This window comes from Lithobates pipiens, unplaced genomic scaffold, assembly GCF_037356315.1.
Source record: "Lithobates pipiens isolate NorthernLeopardFrog02 unplaced genomic scaffold, aLitPip1_a1.2 Scaffold_16, whole genome shotgun sequence".
In the NCBI taxonomy this organism is placed as follows: domain Eukaryota; kingdom Metazoa; phylum Chordata; class Amphibia; order Anura; family Ranidae; genus Lithobates; species Lithobates pipiens.
In genome coordinates this window covers 148,566,276-148,586,614 of record NW_027507748.1, presented here as the reverse complement: position 1 = coordinate 148,586,614, position 20,339 = coordinate 148,566,276, and the positions used below count along the sequence as shown (strand labels likewise).

General features: G+C 44.3%; 1 protein-coding gene across 1 annotated transcript in view; it reads left to right on the top strand.

Annotated features, from left to right (window-relative positions):
- The window catches only part of SMG6 (SMG6 nonsense mediated mRNA decay factor), a 479,367-nt gene that overhangs the window by 32,116 nt on the left and 426,912 nt on the right, over positions 1-20,339 (top strand). The window contains exons 4-6 of the mRNA XM_077480585.1: positions 1,195-1,305; positions 1,403-1,509; positions 9,607-9,685. Coding sequence (XP_077336711.1) covers positions 1,195-1,305; positions 1,403-1,509; positions 9,607-9,685 — 297 coding nt within the window. The remainder of the gene's footprint in view (positions 1-1,194; positions 1,306-1,402; positions 1,510-9,606; positions 9,686-20,339) is intronic.

Genomic DNA, 20,339 nt, shown 5'->3' with positions numbered 1-20,339 from the left:
TGTTCCATGTGATTGGAGCAGAGATCAGTGTTCACTAAATGAAAGCCCAACCCCCACAGTTAGTAACACACCCCTAGGAACACGTAATCCCTACACTGCCACCCACTGGTTAACCCCTTCACTGCCAGTGTCATTTACACAGGAATCACTGCATTTATATAGCAGTGATTGCTGTATAAATGACAATGGTCCCAAAAATGTGTCAAAAATGTCCGATGTGTTCGCCATAATGTCGCAGTCACAATAAAAATCGCTGAACGCCGCCATTACTAGTAAAAAAAAATATATTAATAAAAATGCCATAGAACTATCCCCTATTCTGTAAACGCTATAACTTTTGCGCAAACCAATCAATAATCGCTTATTGCGATATTTTTGGTTAAAAAAAAAAAAAAAAAAAATGTAGAAGAATACCCATCAGCCTAAACTGAGGGAAAAAACTTTTTTATATATTTTTGGGGGATATTTATTATAACAAAAAGTAAAAAAGAATGCATTTTTTTTTTTTCAAAATTGTCGCCCTATTTTTGTTTATAGCGCAAAAAATAAAAAGCGCAGAGGTGATCAAATACCACCAAAAGAAAGCTCTATTTGTGGGGGAAAAGAGGACGCCAATTTTGTTTGGGAGCCATGTCGCATGACTGCGCAATTGTCAGTTAAAGCGACGCAGTGCCGAATCGCAAAAAGTGGTCTGGTCTTTGACCAGCAAAATGGTCCGGGGCTGAGGTGGTTAAAGGGGTTATAAACCCTTGTGGGTGGGATATATATATATATATATATATATATATATATATATATTATATATATATATATATATATATTAAATATATATATATATATATAATATATATATATATATATAATTTACGCATTTTTACCTCAGTTTAGGCCATGTTCATCCGCAGACACCCGCTATCCCATAGGAATGCATGCATGTCCGTCTTTCATCCGAAAACGGATGTATGAAATACGGACATACTGTCCGCATGTGTGAAGGCTCTCTTGTATAAATGGCAGAAGCTCTGTAGTTTTTAACACTTGAGTGCCAGATGAAGGACTTTTGCAGGCCAGGAATGTTCATTTGATCTTCAGTGATATATATTTTTTTTATTTATATTTTTTTAAAAAAAAATTTTTGTGGGTATGTGCTTGTTTTTGTGTTTTTCAGCAATCACAATTTTGTCTTCTTCATAGGGTACAATGTTTTTTGATGGTTTGCTTCAGAAGTTGCAGACAACATACCAGTTTAAATTGGAGGATTATATGGATGGAATGGCAATTCGCAGCAAGCCCCTTCGCAAAACGGTATGTGGTGTGTGTGTGGGGTTTTTTTTTTTTTTTTTTTTTTTTTGCATTATGTTATGATTTTCAGTTTGTGAGAAATGCTTTTCATTTTGCTCAGGTGAAGTTTGCTTTGATCAGTGCACAGCGATCCATGATTTGCCAAGGTGATATTGCTCGTTACAGAGAGTTGGCTGCAGACACATGTAACTATGGAAAAGCTCGCAGGTAACTATCTCCATTTTATATAATTTTTATACTACTTTAAAGCAGACCCCTGCCCCCCTTCCTTTAAAAAAAAAAAAAAGAAAAAAAGCCAACAATGATGAGATTGGTATAGGAAGCGCATTTATTCTGATTAACCACTTAAGGACCAAGCCTCTTTCTGAGATTTGTTGTTTTCTTTTTTTGCTAGAAAATTACTTTTTTTTTTTTAACACCCTGGAGAATAAAATGTTGGTTGTTACAATACTTTGTCACACCGTATTTGCGCAGCTGTCTTACAAGCGCACCTTTTTTTGGGAAAAAATACACTTTTTTTAAATTAAAAAATAAGACAACGGTAAAGTTAGCCCATTTTTTTTTTTTTTTTATATTGTGAAACATAACGTTACCCCGAATAAATTGTTACTCTACATGTCATGCTTCAAAATTGCACCCGCTCGTGGAATGGCGACAAACTTTTACCCTTAAAAAATCTCCATAGACAACGTTTAAAAAATTCTACAGGTGACATGTTTTGTGTTAGAGGAGGTCTAGGGCTAAAATTCTTGCTCTAGCTCTACCAATCACACTGATACTTCACATGTGTGGTTTGAACACCTTTTTCATATGCGGGTGCTACTCACGTATGCATTTGTTTCTGCACGCGAGCTTGGCGGGACGGGGCGTGTTCAAATTTTTTTTTTTTCTTATTTATTTAACTTTTTCCTTTGTAATAGAAAAAAGCATGACAGGACCTCTGAAATGTGAAACGTGGGGTCAAAAAGACCTCAGATCTTATATTTACACTAAGATGCAATAAAAAAAAAAAAATAATGGCCCTTTTAAGAGCTATGGGCGGAAGTGACTTTTGATATCGCTTCCGCCCTGCAATGGCATCGGGTGGGCGCTCATCTTTCCCTCACTCGTCTCCATACCAAGCAAGTAGAAGGATTCGATCGCCTCCGCAGCTACTGACTGCTCCAGTAAGTGGCAGAGGGCATCGAAAGGGGAGGGGGGCCCTCTCCCCGCTGTCGATTAAAAGTGATCTCGCAGAGAATCCCCTGCAGAGAACACTATAATCGTTAACAGGACCACCCACTGAAGAGGATACTGGGGTTATGGCAGCTAGCTTCTGCCATAACAAAGATATCCCTCTTCAAAGTTAGGACGTATATCGGCGTGCACCGGTCCGGAAGTGGTTAACATGTGCTTTATAAATGTTTTATCTAATTTCATTGCTTCATTTACCCCATACCAGGAATGTCTGCACTGCCATCTTTTAAACCAATGTTATTGGCGGGCAGCTTCTTTCTAGTTCTTAGAAATAACTGCTACTCCCAGATGTCTCTCCCTGACATCTCAAGAGTTTTTCCAGAATATATGAGCTTTCTAGAAGACACTGGTGATGTAGCTTTCCCAGGAGGCAGCTGGGATGCACTGGCTTTTTTCACCAGTGTCTCAGAAGCTGTTAACTTCGTCTAAAACATTTTCGACGACTGATACAATTGATGACTAAAACTAAAATGGCATTTTGGTCAAAAGTGTATGACTAAAACTAAATTGAAATTCGACTTCAAAATTAACACTGGTCCTGTAGTGCATATTCAAACCTTTAATACATAAATAACAATTTTTTTTTCACTCCAGCAGTATATGAGTTTGGAAATTGTAGAGAAATGCTTAAATAATGCATTACAAATTTAAAGCTGTGTTCCGCTTAAAAAATAAAATAAAATAAAAAAATAAACAATTAAGTCAGCAGCTACAAATACTGCAGCTGCTGACTTTTAATAATCGGACACTTACCTGTTCCAGGGTCCAGCGATGTGTGTGATCGAAGCCCTGCTCGTCTCCCCCCCTCCGCTTGGCAGCGCCGGCATTGTAACTGTGGGCGCCCAGCTGTGGCTTCACAGCCAGGCACTCACTGCGCATACGCAAGCAGGGCTGAACGCCGTGATTGGCCGGGCAATCATCTGGCATCTGAGACGTGTCCCAGATGATTGACAAGAGGGAGGGGCAGAGCTGATCTCCCTTCCTGTGCCGAGGGAAGTGACGTCAAGAGCCCAGCCAAAAAAAAAAAATTTCTCTTATATTCACCGACCGACACAGCTCCTCTCTGTAACAAAATGGGTTGTTAGCCCTATCACTGGAAATTACTGCAAAGTTATAATACAATACTTCAGAACTTTTAGGCTACAATCCCCACAGTCTGCCCTAGCAGCCTCAGTTTTATTTTGCCTAGTGAAGGAGATACACCTAGGAACCCTGCGGGCCCATAGGTCCGTGTTTTTTTTTTTTTTTTTTTTTTTTATGCTGAAGCTTGGCTTTTTGCGCAGGTTGAATGATCCTGTGATCTTCTTCTATCAACAGCCGGCTGGGTGACAGGCTGGTTCACTTATCCTTGTAGTCTCCCCAGTCTGGCCATCGAGCGTGTGCTGGTCGCAACTATGGCTCGGCAGGCCACAACATACCTCAGCTCCAGAGGTGGTCGTGAGCTTTATGCTCCGGGCATACATACGACCGGGCTACTGATGTCTGCGTCACAGTATGCCGGGCCAGTAGACTTCCCTGTACTGATCACGAGTTGGCTATGGAATGTCTCCCAGCTCTTTAGGACTGGTAAGTACAGCTCTCCCTGTCTCGGCTGGGTTGAGCAGCTGGGCATTCCCTGGGAGGTCGATTCGGGGGGCCCCCCTCACCCCCCTCTCTTCTCTCCCCTGTCCCCATCTCCCCTCCTTCCCCCCTCATGGAGGGGCTGTACATGGATACTGAGCGGTGTGTGTGTGTGTGTGTGTGTGTGTGTGCGCGCCCCCTGAGCTCTCACCTGGGTTCTGGCTGTGCTGGGGTGTCTGGGTCCTGAGTGCTTCTTCCCGGAGGGTGCCTGTGAGGTTTGTCCCTGTGTTGGTGCAACGCTGTGTCTGCCATGTTTTTCTTTCTGCCTCTCATAACGCTGGCTGGCGGACATTTTCAGTGTGGGCAAGGGACAGCATGCTTCAAGTGGCCATTTTCCCAGTGATTCCCTATTCGGAACACTGGCAGCCATTTTCCTGAAGCCGGACTACTTTTTTTGTGCTCTAGCAGCAACTCCTACGCTCTCAGCTTCCTGTTTTGTCATCACAGAGCGCTGGGAAGCTTTCTGTGTAATCTGGGCACGTGTTTCAGATCGCTCAGCAATCGTTCTACGATCGTGCTGACAGCCTGCTAGCGACACAGCTTTGGTACCTCTGCATCTGGGAGCGCTAGGGATCTACAGGCACTGCTGTAAAACAGCGCTGAACTCCTCAGGGCGGTGAGTCCGGCGGGTTAGAACCCCTCAGTCCCTATAGACACCCTGAAGGCGGTCCTCAATTAATTCGTTGCCAAGATAGAGGCGGTGCATGGGAAGAAAGGTGATAAAAAGCGGCCCCTGCCCCCCCCCCCCGTCCTCTGGGGAGAGCTCTGACGCAGACTCGGGTCCTGCTGAGGCCAGTGACCCCTGCTCTGTCTTGTGACGCTGACCAGGACCGTTCGGACAGTGAGGATGAGTCCCTATCCGGGTCCGTGCGCGACAAAGCACTTGTTGGAGCACTTATCACTGCTGTGCGTGATACCCTGAAGATTCAGGAGCCAGCGGATCCTTCTGCTGATGTACCGGTCCCTTTTGGGTCCCACAAGCCAGCACGTTCACCTAAGGTATTCCCGTATCTGACTTATTTTGACAAGTTTATTTACAAGGAATTGGGTCGCCCGCAACGGACCTTTTCGGTCCCCAAATACATGGCGGTGCGTTACCCCTTTTTGAGGAAAGCCTTCTCAAGAAATGGTCGGCCCCTCCGGTCGTGGACCTCCCAGTATCCAGGTTAAATAAAGTGACCACTATCCCGGTTGAGGGGACTCCTGCATTCAAGGATCCCACGGACAGGAAGGCCGAGGCGGTGGCTCGTTCCTTGTTTACGGTTGTGTGGTCAGCCGTGCGACCTGTACTGGCATCCGCACTTGTGTCGCAGACACTGACTGAATGGGCAAAACTTTTTCACCGCGAATTGGGAGAGCAACAGGCTTCTCTTGTCTGCGTGGAACTAGCAGACTAACTAGTGCAAGGCCTTAAGTACGTCTGTGACGCAGCCCTGGATACTCTCCCTCTGTTATCCAGGGCTTCAGTGTCAGCTGTGGTGCTGAGGTGCCTGATTTGGCTAAAATGCTGGTCTGCTGACCAGGCATCCAAAAAAGCTCTGACAGACCTGCCTTTCCTTGGCGACCAGCTTTTTGGAGCCTCGTTAGATGACCTTATTAAAAATGCCACTGGGGGTAAGGGTACTCTACTCCCACAGGCCAGGAAAGCTGAGGAGCCACGCCGTAGGCAAGGGCCCTCTTTTTCCGCTCAAAAACTGCTTTTTCGTCCGCCCGGAGCTTCGACGAAACGTCCCCAGCCCGACAGGACGGCCGCGGACGGTCAAAAACGTCCCTGGAATCGCAAGCCTAACAAGCCTGCGAATAAAAGTGCTACTGCATGAAGGTTTGTCCCCACCAATGTCTCGGGTGGGGGGTCGCCTTCGGGAGATTGCAGCCCGGTGGTCCTCCCGGTTATCCATCCAATGGGTCTGCGATCTGAGTTCCACAGGCTACAAGATAGTTTCTCTCTTGGCCGCCAAACAGATTCTTCCCCTCCAGCATACCCGTATCCCCGGTTCACCGGGAGGCCCTGTTGGGGGCGGTAAGGGATTTTCTGAATCGCGGGGTTATTGTACCAGTTCCGGAATCGGAACGCTTTTAGGGATTCTACTCAAATCTGTTTGTGGTTCCGAAAGAAGGGGTATGTCCAATCTTGGACCTAAAGGCCCTCAATCATTTAGTAAAAGTGCAGATGTTCAGGAAGGAATCGGTTCGCTCAGTAGTCGCTGCACTCCATCAAGGGGACTCCCTGGTGTCCTTGGACATCCAGGATGTGTACCTGCACATACCCATATGCTTTTGGCATTAAAAATGTCTGCGGTTTGCAGTCGGGGAAGCCCAATACAAATTTGTGGCTCTTCCCTTTGGTTTGGCATCAGCCTCCCGAGTCTTTACCAAAGTACTGACTCCAGTATTTGTGTTGCTGAGACAACGTGGGATCGCAATTGTGGGCTACCTAGACGATCTCCTCCTGAGAGCATCTTCCTCCTCAGAATTAGAGGAGGATGTGGCGATCACCATGCAGACCCTGCAAGAATTTGGATGGCTGCTGAACCGAAAGAAGTCTGTGATTGTACCGACCCAGCGTCTGGAGTACCTAGGTTTGCTGTTGGACTCCAGGGAAGCGAGAGATTTTCTCCCTTCAGACAAATTGCAGACTCTCAGATCCACGGTCAAACTACTGATGAAGCGCAAGTGGTCGTCGCTCAGGTTTTGCATGCGAGTACTGGGACTCATGGTAACCTCCTTCGAGGCAGTACCCTACGCCCAGTTCCACACCAGAGTGTCGCAGAAGGAAATCTTGTTAAAATGGGACAAATCTCAGCTGTCCCTAGATTGACAGATCCAGGTGAGCCAGGCAGTCGGGGACTCTCTGATCTTGTGATTGAGGTCCCCGGTGATTCAGTCCGGAAAATCGTTCCTTCCTCTGAAATGGACGGTGATCACTACGGACGCCAGTCTATCCGGCTGGGGTGGAGTGATGGGCATTCAGTCGGCTCAGGGCCTCTGGTCGACGAATCCGAGTTGCCGATCAATCTGCTCTAATTGAGAGCAATCAGGCTGTGTCTCCACACATGGTCGGTGTGTCTTCAAGGGCGTCTGATCAGGATACAGACGGATAACGCCATGGCTATGGCGTACCTAAATCACCAAGGGGGAACAAGAAGCTCAGCCGCTGCTCGGGAAGTCGCTCACGTACTTTGGTGGGCAGAGCGACACGTACCGGCCCTGTCGGCCATTTACATCTTGGGAGTGGAGAACTGGCAGGTGGACTATCTGAGTCGTCGGATGCTGGACCCAGGAGAATGGGCATTGCATCCGGAGACTTTCAGGCTGCTGTGCCTGAAGTGGGGAACACCAGATGTGGATCTACTGGCCTCCCGTCTCAATCGGAAGGTGCCAAGATTCGTGTCCAGGACGAGATCCGTGGGCAGGGGCATCAGACGCGCTGGTGGCTCAGTGGGATCAGTACCAGCCGATCTAAGCCTTTCCTCCACTGAAACTGTTACCACGTCTACTTCGCAGAGTGGAAGCCGAGGGGATCCCAGTGATTCTGGTTGCCCCAGATTGGCCTCAGCGTCCTTGGTACGCAAACCTGGAGCGTCTGGTGGCAGACGCTCCCTGGCGACTGCCGTTGATAGAAGACCTCCTCCTATCACAAGGCTCAATTTTCCATCCTGCTTTACCATAACTGGCTTTAACGGCATGGCTATTGAGAGCCAGGTGTTGAGGAACCGGGGTCTGTCGGACTCTGTGACTCGGTGATTCCGACTATGTTAAGGGCACGGAAATATTCTTCTCGGAAGATATACCATCGTACCAGGAAGGCCTGCATCTCCATGTGTGAGGAGAAAGGATGGCATCCGCGTTCCTTTTCCATAGCAAGGATCCTGCTGTTTCTCCAGCAGCGAGTGGACCAGAGGTTGGCATTAAGCACCATCAAAGGGCAAATCTCAGCCTTAGCTGTCTTTCAACGACCCCTGGCATCGCACTTCTTAGTGAGTACCTTCGTTCAGGGGGTTCGACATGTAGTCCCTCCGGTGTGTCTACCGTTACCCCCATGGGATTTGAACTTGGTGTTGTCGGAGCTTCATAAACCGCCGTTTGAGAATATTAGGGAGATTCCCCTGTTGACTCTTTTCCAGAAAGTGATCTTTCTAGTGGCCATCACATCGGCCAGGAGGGTTTCGGAACTGGCGGCCTTGTCCTGTAAGTCGCCCTATTTTATTATCCACAAGGATAAGGTGGTGTTGCGTCCACAACTGTCCTTTCTGCTGAAAGTGGTCTTGGCTTTTCATATCAATGAGGACATTGTATTACCATCGCTGTGTCCTAAGCCGAAGCACCCCAAGGAGGTGGCCCTTCACTCTCTGGACGTGGTTTGGGTCCTGAAGGTGTATTTGGCTGCTACGGCTCCCTTTCGGAAGTCAGACTCTGTTTGTTTCGGTGGCTGGTCCAAAGAAGGGCATGGCGATCTCGTCGGCCACCACGCAGCATTGTTATGTTGATGCACTGTTGCATTGCTTCTGCATTTGGTTGCGGTATTGGGGATCACTCCTGTTGAGGATACCCGGTTAAGGTGGTGGTGGTTTTTCCACGCACTGCTGTTTTTTTTGTGGGTTTAGTTTCACTAGTTCTCACTTGTCATAGTGGATGAAGTTTTTATGCTGTTTTTCCCACCCCTTGTTTGGCACTGCTTGGGGACGTCCCATTTTGTTAGAGAGAAGCTGTGTCAGTCGGTGAATATAAGAGAGAGTAGGATTTTTTTGTACTCGCCGTAAAATCCTTTTTCTCCTTTTTTTCACCGACCGACACAGCACCCACCCCTCCCTTTTTTTTTTTTTTTTTTTTTTTTTTTTTTTCTCTCTTTTACGTTATACTGCTTGTTGACGTACTGAGGCTGCTAGGGCAGACTGTGGGGATTGTAGCCTAGGGACAGCGAACTAAAAGTTCTGAAGTGTTGTATTACAACTTTGCCTAGTAATCTCCAGTGATAGGGCTAACAACCCATTTTGTTACAGAGAGGAGCTGTGTCGGTCGGTGAATTCCAGAGAAAAGGATTTAATGCTGAGTACAAAAAATCCTATTCTCTCCAAATATGTTTTTTTTTTTTTTTTGTTTTTTTAAGTGTGGAACTCCACTTTAACTACCGCCATTCGATTTTAGACTAAAATGTACTGGAGATTTTAGTTGACTAAATATGACTAAAACAATTGCAGAAGACTAAAATGGCATTTTAGTGAAAACACTAAAACTATAACTAAATTTAAATTTGCTGCCAACGTTAACACTGCTCAGTGGAGGGTAGAAGTGAGGATAAAGAAATGGGTTACAGAAATTTTATGTGTTTAACATGCAGCAAACTTGCGTACAAATGTGCTTCTAATGTTTGGGGGGAGGTGGAAGGTGTGATTTCATTTATAAGAAACCTGATCTGCCTGGTGAACATTCTTAACAATGTCTTTGCAGCTGGTACCTAAAGGCACAACACATTGCTCCAAAGAATGGACGACCTTATAACCAGCTGGCACTTCTAGCCATATACACGGTAAGCTGAGAATTCATACAGCCACAAATCTGTAATGGTGTGTGTGTGGAGGGGTGGAAAGGCAAGGGAACTTATTTAGCCAATCTGTGCCTCTTCCTCTGGGTTGTTTTTTAATCACATTTTTTTTTGGAAGTTTTTAGCCCTAACAAATACCCCCACCCACCCCTTTTTGAGCACCCCAACATTAGGGTTAACTATATACAAAAAATATCTAATAAAACAAATACAGACAGTTGGTAAACTCAAAATGGTTTACGTAAGGCAAGAGACTGTCTATTTACTTGTGATTTATTGTGAACCAGATGAGTAGGCACCCTGATAATAAGGGCACATTTATACAATTAATACTGGTTTTGCAGTGGTGCACTGCAGTTTGGCCCGCAGTGTGGGTACATCTGCGATTTTCATGTGCGTTAACCGCGGTCCCACAAACTTTCTAATAGGTGGCATCTAAAAGATGTAGCATACAGGACTAAAAACGAAGGCTAAAACAAACTGGCCTAAGAGCTTGTGGTGTTTCGCTGTAATTATTTAAGCAGTCTAAACCAATATTTATTGGTTAACCACACTGCATCTGGATGCGTTAGTGTTTTGTCACACCTTGGGTATCAGTAAAGAGGAGCAAGCATCTCAAGACTACCATTGGCCCATTGTAGCAGAAAAATGGGATGCATTTGCCCTCTGGCTTTTTTACCTGATTCATCACCATCTAAAATTAGTGGTGTAGGTGCTTTGCCTGGCATGTCAACCACTCTCTATGTATTAGAGCTATTTTTCTATATACTTCTTGTAAGAGTTTTTTTTTTTTTTTTTTTAAAAAGGGTAATTTTAATAAATTTTTATACGGTGTGCACTATGCAGTTGCCTTTTTGTTTCATGTGGTTTGTGTGAGGAGTAATAGGATTTTTACAACAGCTTACCTGTAAAAATCGTTTTTTTTTTTTTTAAGTACTTCACGGGACACAGAGCCATAGTAATTACTATGTGGGTTATAGTCCACCTTCAGGTGCAGGATACTGGCACAGCCTAAACAGGAAGTTGCCTCCCTATATAACCCCTCCTACTACTGGGAGTGTACCAAAGCAATACATGTGTATACTAGAAAGAGGGATGGGACCTCTGTGTCCCGTGATGTATTTCAAAAGAAAAGGATTTTACAGGTAAGCTGTTTATAAAAATCATATCTTCTTTAATCGTATATGAAGGGACACTGAGCCATAGTAATTACTATGTGGGATGTCCCAGAGCAATGCCAACTGAGGGGAGGGAGACCTAACCAAGTAGGGCACCATGAGATCAGAGGATTTATACTGCTGCCTGCAGTACACTGCGCCCAAAGGCAACATCCTCATTTCTTTTTACATCTACCAGATAGAATCTGGTAAATGTATGGATTGAAGACTAAGTTGCTGCCTTGCAGAATTGAGCCATGGAGGCTTGGTGATGCACTTCCCACAAAGCACTAACAGCCCTAGAGGAGTGCGTTTTAATTTGAGAGGGTAGTATTACCTCTTTAAACCATAAGCTTGAACGATTACTTGTCAAATCCATTTAGAAATAGTCGCTTTTGATGCTGCCTGTCCTCTTTTAGGACCTTCAGGCAACACAAACAAAACATCAGTTTTCCAAATCTAAGCAATCAGCAGTAGACGTTGACTGCTCTCGCCACATAAAGAAAATGTAGTAGTGATTTTTCTTCCAAAGAACAGGGTTCTGGAAAAATGTAGGTAGGACAAAATCCTGGTTTAGATAAAAACCTGATACTACCTTTGGTAAAAAGTTAGGATGAGGAAGCAATGCTACCTTATCCTTGTAAATAATAAAAAAAAACAAAGAGCAGCCAATACTGATGCCCTTCTTGCAGCAGATATGGTTACCAGAAAAAAAAATTCCTGTCAAAAAAGAGCTTGGGAATATGTTGTATCGGCCCAAAAAATCGCTGTTTTGTAATGCTGACAAAACTAAATTCAAGTCCCAAGGGTTCAGGGGTTACCTAACCGGAGATTAAGCCATGTTACCCCCTGAAGAAAGTTATGAACCAAAGAAAGCGAAGCAAGTTGCCATTGAAATAATACAGATAAGGAGGAGAGCTGTCCTTGGAAAGCACTTTAAGGCTAGCTTTATTTCTCACCCCATCTGCAGAAAAGTCAGGGACTCTACCTTGACTTATTTCCTGGGGTGCAGCTCCTGGTTTCACACCAGGAGACATATGTTTCCCAGACTCCATAATGTATAACCATGGAGGCTGGCTCCCTTGCATTAACAAAGGTAGAAAACTACCAAACCTGACAGCCCACGCTTCAGAGTGTGGGTCTCAATAGGCAAACAGTTAAATTTATCGTTTTTAAAGTAGGGTGGAACTCTGGACCTTGCCAGAGAAGGTCTGGCCATGAAAGGTCCACGAGTCCCCTACTGCCATCTCTACGATCTTTGCATACCAAGATTTCCTGGACCCTGCTGGGGGTCACAAGAATTAACGACTTCCCTTCCTGCTTGATCCTGTGAAGAAGTCGTGGACGCAGGCAGAATAGGAGAGAATACACAAATCGGTGAGAACCGATTTCCACTGGAATAGCAAGGCATCTGTTTCACATGCTAGCGAATCCTTTGTTCTTGACACAAAGTTGGCGATTTCTTTGTTGAACCTGGATGCAAACAGATCTATGTCTGGAATCCCCCATCCATGACATATTAACTAGAAAATTTTGGGGTGAAGAAACAATTCTTACTGGAACAACTGCTGGCGACTCAAGTAGTCCGCCTGCCAATTTTTTCTATTCCTAGAATGAAGACTGCCGATAGGCAAAGTACATTGTTTTCTGCCCAAGATAGGATAAGATTCACCTTTCTCTGGGCCGCACAGCTTCTTGTGCCCCCTTGGTGATATAGGCCATTGCTGTGGCATAGGCGGATTGAATCCTGGCAGGACAATACCTTAAACTGAACGTTCAGGCCCTCAGGACCAAGTGCTCTGCCTGAATTTCTAAAATGTTAATGGGCAAGGCCATTTCTGATCTGGGCCACTGCTCTTGGACAGCTGCCTCTTTCAGGACTATCTTCCAACCCAAACAAAAAAAGGTTGGCACATGTTACTATTTCCCAGGTAACTGAAGGAAAGATTTTCCCCTTTGCAGATTTTTGGATGTTAACCATAAACTGAGGCTCCGCCTCACCCAGCCTACAGCACCTGGTATTTACAGGTGGTCTGTCATCCAGGTACTAACCAGGCCCAACCCTGCTTAGCGCCTGATCTCGTCCGATCTTGAAGGCTATCAGGGTGATGTGACCATAGGCTTTGGAGTCAGACACATTGGGAATGTAGAGCTTGAACCCTTTGTTTCAAGCCAATGGGATACTGTTTTGCAGCAATCTAGAATGAAAATGAGGATAAGGAACGTCCTCTAATGAAGCCACCATCTTTCCCAATAACCTTATGCAAAGTTGAATAGGAGAAATTAATTTTGCTTTGACTGCCAATATCCGTTTATTTATGGCGCTGATCTTTGCCTGGTGTATGAATACACTTTTCTGGGTGTACCTATGATCAGTCCCAAGTATTTTCTTCATGGTTTTAAAGAAGATACCTCCTAGGTTGAGAAACCGACCTAGATATTCCAGGTAGTCGAATGTGGTGACCATACTTTGGTCTAAGCAGGCTACCGACTGGTCTATCAAGAACAAATTGACTAGGTAAACCATAATTGTTATACCTTTTGGCTAGAAGAGGGGCCACAACCTTTGTACTTGAGGTCCAGCAGCTAGATCGGAAAGCACAGCTACATACTGAAAATTTAAGATTTTCCACTTTGAAAGTAGATATTACTAGTGTACGAGGAAATTGGCATATGGAGATATGCATCTCGGTTGCCGCCAGAAGTTCCCCTCCTTGTAAGATGGAGATAACAGATTGGATTTAAAAAAAGATTATATTCAGGAATTGAATTTTAGATTTTTGAGATCCAGAGTGTCCATTTGGATTTAACCAAACCCCAACCTCTGGTCTTACATGGGGGCCACCATGAACACTTTTTGCCAAAAGATGGTCCAATGCTTGAGAGACTTATTTTTCTCTGGATCCTTAGGAATGTATGATCTGAGAAAACGAGGAGACGGAACTCTTGGAGCTATTGAGGAAGTCTCCCATTCTTCTTGACACTCCTGCCAGATCCCTGAGAACTGCAGAAGAATTCTCCCTATTGAGGAAGTGGGGGGCACCTTCTCATAAGGAGGCTACAGTATCTTGTAGGCTTCCTCCCCCAAGACCTCTTTTGTCCCTGGGGTTAACCCTGAGGATTACCCTTTGAACCCAACTGAGGAAGCCGTCGTGACTTCCTAGAGGCTAATTCCCCTGGCACAGAAGAAGGAGCTTTGAAATAAAAATACATTTACTCCTTCACTAAAATGGCAAAAGGGGTATCTTTTACTAAAAACTCTTTTTGATATGTTATCCAAATTATCCCCAGATAGCTGTTTCACCGCAAAAAGGAAGACTAGCCAGGAGCTTCTTGCATGACACTTGGTGAAGGGCGCAAGGCTTAAAGCCATAGGATAAAGTGTGAAAACTTTTTAGAAAGGAAAATAATGCTTATCTGGGTGATCCTTCAGATACAAAAAAAACTTTTCCAACAAAGAATGGACAGGAAAAAGCATGCACAGCTTGAGGAGGCTTTAGCGAACCCAAACACTCGGTTAAGGGTACATAAATGTGAAGCGGATCATTCAGCAAGAAATTGTACCATTGATCTTACAGATTGTGAAAGCTGAATCTCCCGCATTTGACACTTCACAAGAGGAGTCATCAGCCTCACCGCGGTCCCCTGAGGGAAATTCGTCTTCTCCTGCCCCTAGTTCCTCAGTCTGAGGGTCCTAGGAAAATGGAAGAGACCCTGTCGCATCTTGACCACACTGGGATGCGATTAAAGTCGCTAAACTTTTTTTTTTTTTTTTTTAAACCTACCATGGCGTAGGAAAGAGTAAAATGAACAGGGGCTGCAGTGCTGAAAACAGTTGCAAACATTTCATGGCCCCCGATGCTCTCTGACCAGCCACTCCCTCTAAGGGGAGAATGCCATTTGTAGAGTAGGCTTTTCAGAGCTTGAGGGAGACACTTTTTTTTAGCTTGTTGTTTTTTTTTTGGGGTGTTTCAACCCCCCCCCTATTCTGAATAGCCCGATGCACAAAGCAGAGGTACTACTAGAAGAAATCGCATCCATTGCTTGTGCAATAGTCAGCCACTGCTATTTAATGCTAAGCCTGATGCAATAGTAAATGTGTCAAAAGGAATGCTTGTGTCACCAAACCGCTTTCATGCCCCTCTACGCTCTTGTGTAGCAGCAGTAATAACGGTGCTTTAAAAAACACATTCCCGCTCTGGATGTTGGAGGATGTCAATGCTGTGCTAAGCTCTGCCCCTTCCTTTAAAAAAAAAAAAAACACGTGAGGGGGAGAAAAAATGGTGAGGAGAGAGCCTAGAAGCTGCCAAGTAGCAGTGTGCTGATCAGTTTTTTTTTTTTTCTCCCGACGCTCTTCTTCGTGAAGAGGGGGAGCATATAGCACAGGTGGGGGGTGTCTGGAGAAGAGAAAATCCCCCCCCCCCCCCCCAAACTTACCGGAGGTCTGCTGCTGGCTGGAGAGAAAAAGACTGCTGCTCCAGACACAGCGTGATTTCTTGAGGAAGCATGAGAAGGTATGTGCTCCATACAGCCTCCGGTGGTGACACATAGGCATGACAACTTTTACTAATCAAAGTAGACATTTTGTAAGAAAATACAAAAATGTCTTAGAAAACTCCACTTACCTTTCCCGCCGCAGGGTTTTCTGTGGTGAAAACCAACAGATCTAATCTTCACCCTTCACGTTGGGTTTTGTGGCATACTGTGCTGTCCTTTCAGAGCTCCATGGCGTGGTCTGTGACTTTTGTGCGCATGCGTGGGAGTGCTGTCACCCTGTGGATGCGAACCCGGAATGAAGACCAGGTAAAGATGGAAGCCTTTTGAGTGATAACATGCCACTGAATGGCATTCTAAGGTAAGCATTTCATAATGTGCTAGTACTAGCACAATTATGCCTTTACCTTGCAGGTTAAAAAATAAAAAAATAAAATAAAAAAGCTGTAGCTTCCCGAACAATCTTTGCCAATGTTGATATGCTCTCTTCTGCTGTGGCATTGTGATTTATTCTGCTATGTATTGCCATGCTCATTTTGGTTAAAAAGATTTGCAAAATCTAGGCATTTCCTGTTCATGAAAAAATAGGATAGGCAATCTGTGACAACTTAATCAGTACAGAAAAGATTTTTGTTCTTCCAAAAGTCTCTTGAACTCTATCCAGTGGAAAAAAGTTTTAAACATCTTACTGCATCAATTGAAGATGTGCCTTCGTTCAAAGGTTCTACAGATGCAAACTTTTGAGACACTCAACAGGAACTGCAATCTGCTCACATAATTTGTAATAAAAACATCTTTGCTATTCCGAAGCTTTCCTCCAACCACTTTGCATATTATATTATATATGTTGTGATTCTGTACTTGCCAAATATGCCACAGAAATCTCCCTTTGCTGAGTCTGGCTGCAACCATTTTAACTGTGGGTAGCTAAAGCTGCTGCCTGTTCACTTCCTGGATTTGCACACAGAGGCACACCTCCAGCTCTGCAGCTCTCATTGGCCCTCTTATGACTCATCCCCACTCCCTTCCTGACAAACTCTTACAAGAGAGAGCTGTGCATGATGTCATAAGCCTAGGCTTTTTACCAGACAAGAAACAGGAAGTTGGCTGTATAATGTATTTACTGGCAGAATAAAAAATGTTTTACTATCCAAAATTAAAACAAGGGCAGAAGATTTGGTATATGAAAAAATAACTGAAGTTCCACTTTTAAATGCTCTTTTACTCTTAGACTCAACTCTTTTAGTACCTCAAAATGAAGTTTACTGGACTATGACTTTGAACAGCCAGCACAATTATATATTCTAGGACCGTGCCTTAACTGAACAATTACCTTTTTGCTCTTCTGTTTTTGTGTAGATGTCCTAGGACATGTGTAGCACTGTCCCCGTAGGGCTTGCTGAGTGTTGACTTCATAGGCCTCTCTCCGGTTACCAATAATCCCCACTTGTTTGCTGAGGACTTCCCGCTTGGTTGCTAGGGGTTCCCACTTGGTTGCTAGGAGTTCCCTCTTGTCCCACCCTTACTCCCGCTGGGTTGTTACCCAAAGGCCATTCCAGGGTATTTTGGGTTTTTGTATTTTATTTGGAACTTGAATGGGAGAAGGGATGAGTGGGATACTCCAACTGGAACTATTCGCAATAGATGAGGACAACTCTCACTTGATTACTTCAGCAGTCACGCATCTTTAACCATACAGCCGCATGTATGGAAGGGCCAAGTCTTCTTGCTCTCACTAGCAGCAGACTTGATGCACTATTTTATCTTTCAGGACACTCTAGCATCCCCTTTGTACTGACACCTATCCACTGACTTCTGTAGCTGAAGGGGGCGACCCTCACTCGAAAGGGCCCCAAAGACACAGATCTGTACTCAAGGTAGGCAGAATCTGATCCTTTCTGGTGTGTTCCACTGTCAGCTCTGCAGGACATCCTGAGTTCAGATTCTCTCTAGGGCCTTCGGTTGACCACCCAGGGCCGCACAGCCTCCTTGGCAGAGGAGAGGGCACCCATCCCTCTCCCTCCTGGACTCTGTTCCCCAGCTCAACCAACTCTGAGCACATGTACTCTGGCCTTATATACAGTATCCCATAATGCAATACTTTCCCTCTGCCAATTGCTAGGGCTGTAACAAAGCCTGTGCACCCACTTGTCATGCCCACTCACACTGTCCAATATGCCTCCCTATTGGACCAATGAGGGACAGTCAGAACAAGCTGAGCTGCACCGGAGTACAATGGGCAGACCTAACTAATAGATTGTGCTCCCTGGTAGGCAGAGAGCACAGTGAGTTCTACCTGACCATCTTCCTGTTAAGCAGAAAGACCAAAAACTATACTCCTTCTAGCACCTACCTAGGAGTGTGCTACACATGCAATGAGGAAAATTTCTAGAAAGGCTATTATTGGCAGTCACAAGCACAGAATTTCGTGGTTCAAAGCCTGGACAACTGAAGTTGTCTGTAAGACACTTAACGGGTGTGCCCTTTGAGGCCTGGTTCACACCTATGCATTTTTTTTACTGCGTTTTCAGTTTTCCACAAACACTACAGTCCATTTTAACATGGTTTCCTCTGGATGTAGTTCACATCTGTGCATTTTAGGGAAAGGGCCGGGGGCTTTTATTTGGTTCCATAAACTTCATTCAATGGATGAAAAGCATGTATTGAAAAACGCAAAATGCACCCTGCAATATGCAAACTGCAACCCGCATAAGTTTGAATCGGGCCTGAAGTCGGATGTTTTTTTGTGGATGCACTTGAAAAATTCATAATGGATGTTATAGGAGAGGAAAACGTAACTTCCATAAAAAAAAATTCCAAAGCCCCCTTCCTCGGGTGTTTCCTACTCTTTAAAATACGGAGCACCTAATTGCTGTACCCAGGCTTCAACTTCAATCTTCAGCCATTTATTTTGTAGTAAGATTTGTCCCACAAAGCCCATCAAGTATTCCCCAAAGCCCTCTTGCCAAAGAAGGGTTGTCCTCACTTTTAAAAGCTGGGGGGACAACTGTTAATTTCTTGCTTTGGGTCACAGATGTCCCAGACATGTGGGGTCACCACTTTTTTTTTGAATCGACCAAAATCCACCCTAATACAGTCAGATTTGCAGAATGTCCAGAACTATCTCTTGTCCCATGGAGTAGATCTAATAGAACCCTCACATGACCAGTTCAAATGTTTCTGTTAAAACCTGTTCATAGTACCAATGCTCAACAGGGATATTTGTCCTATACTGGATCCTCAGCAAATATACCTTCAGTTTCCATCATTTTGAATGAATTGTGCAAGGTCTGTTATTGCATCTCTGAGGCAAGGGCAATACCTGCCATTTGAAGACATCCGAGATGCCCATCTGCATTTTACATTTTAGCTACCTCGTCTGCATTTTTTCAGCTTTTTACAGTGGCAGACAATTAATTTTCGCACTGCCTATTGACTTTCTCTGCTCCATGAGTATTCCCAAAGGCCCTAGCATGTCATCTAACCCCTCTTAAAACTTAACGCATTCAGGTTACAGGTTAGGACTAATCTCTCTTCCAGCTATCTGCAACATCCACAGGACAATTTGCATGCTCTAGGCTTTCGGTTGATGACCGTTTTTCAAAAATCTGCTCTCTATTTACCTGGAAAACCTAAATCTGGTCCTGGACACATCTAAAGCAAAAATTTTTCTTGCAGAGAGATTTTTATTTATTTTTCCAGTATTTACACTCTAGAAATTAAGTCGAGGACCTAATACCAGTGAGATTCTCACTGAGTTCTAGGCCTCATGGTAGCCTCCTTTTTTGAGGTTGTACCATTTTGCCAATTTGATTTTGAGACCTCTCTAACACAACAAACATCATCTTGACCCTGTGAAAAGCATGTTCCTTCTTTTGACCTGTTTATGCTCCTCTTGAGCCTGCTTTTTTAAAACATTTTTTATATATTTTTTTTTTTCCCCCCTACCTTTATCGCTGGAAAGTTATTCAGATTTAAGGATAGGGAGGAGTGTTCCAGTTCCTCGCGGTCCAGAAAGCATGGTCACTGGCAGAAGCCAAGCTCCCTAGCAACATCCTGGAAATTAGAGCAATAAGAAAAGACTTTGGAACACTGGACATCCCTTCTGCATGGACACCCAATCGGGGTGCAGTCAGATAATGGCACGACATGCCATGCAGTCTTTATCCGATTGCCGACTGAGCCACAGCCGAAAACGGGTAGCGTGCAGTCGGATAACTCTCTGAGGGTTTACTATAACGTCCTCCCAGAATCACGCACCCGGGAATGTCAGTGACAGTCGGGTCTCCCAGATCCGGCGTGTCTTGGATTGGGGTAAAGGGTCACAGGCCACGGACAGCGGATGGCTGAAGCGCTCATGGACTTCGATGGACAGAGATGGGGCTCAGTTAAGTATTAGGGGGGCTGCTGCACACAGATGGCTTTTTATCTTAATGCTTACATTAAGATTAAAAACCTGCTGACTTTAAAACTACTTTAACCACTTCAGCCCCGGACCATTTTGCTGGCCAAAGACCAGACCACTTTTTGCGATTCGGCACTGCGTCGCTTTAACTTTCAATTACGCGGTCATGCTACGTGGCTCCCAAACAAAATTGACGTTCTTTTTTTTTTTTTTTTTTTTCCCACAAATAAAGCTGTCTTTTGGTGGTATTTGATCACCTCTGCGGTTTTTATTTTTTGCGCTATAAACAAAAATAGAGTTACAATTTTGAAAAAAAACGCATTATTTTTTACTTTTTGTTATATTTTCGCTCAGTTTAGGCCGATACATATTCTTCTACATATTTTTGGTAAAAATAATCGCAATAAGCGATTGATTGGTTTGCTCAAAAGTTATAGCGTTTACAAAATAGGGGATAGTTTTATGGCATTTTTATTAATGTTTTTTTTTTTTTTTGTAGTAATGGCGGCGATGAGCGATTTTTTTTTTTTTTTTTTTTTTTTTTTTTTTTTTTATTTTTTATTTTATTTTATATTTTTTATTT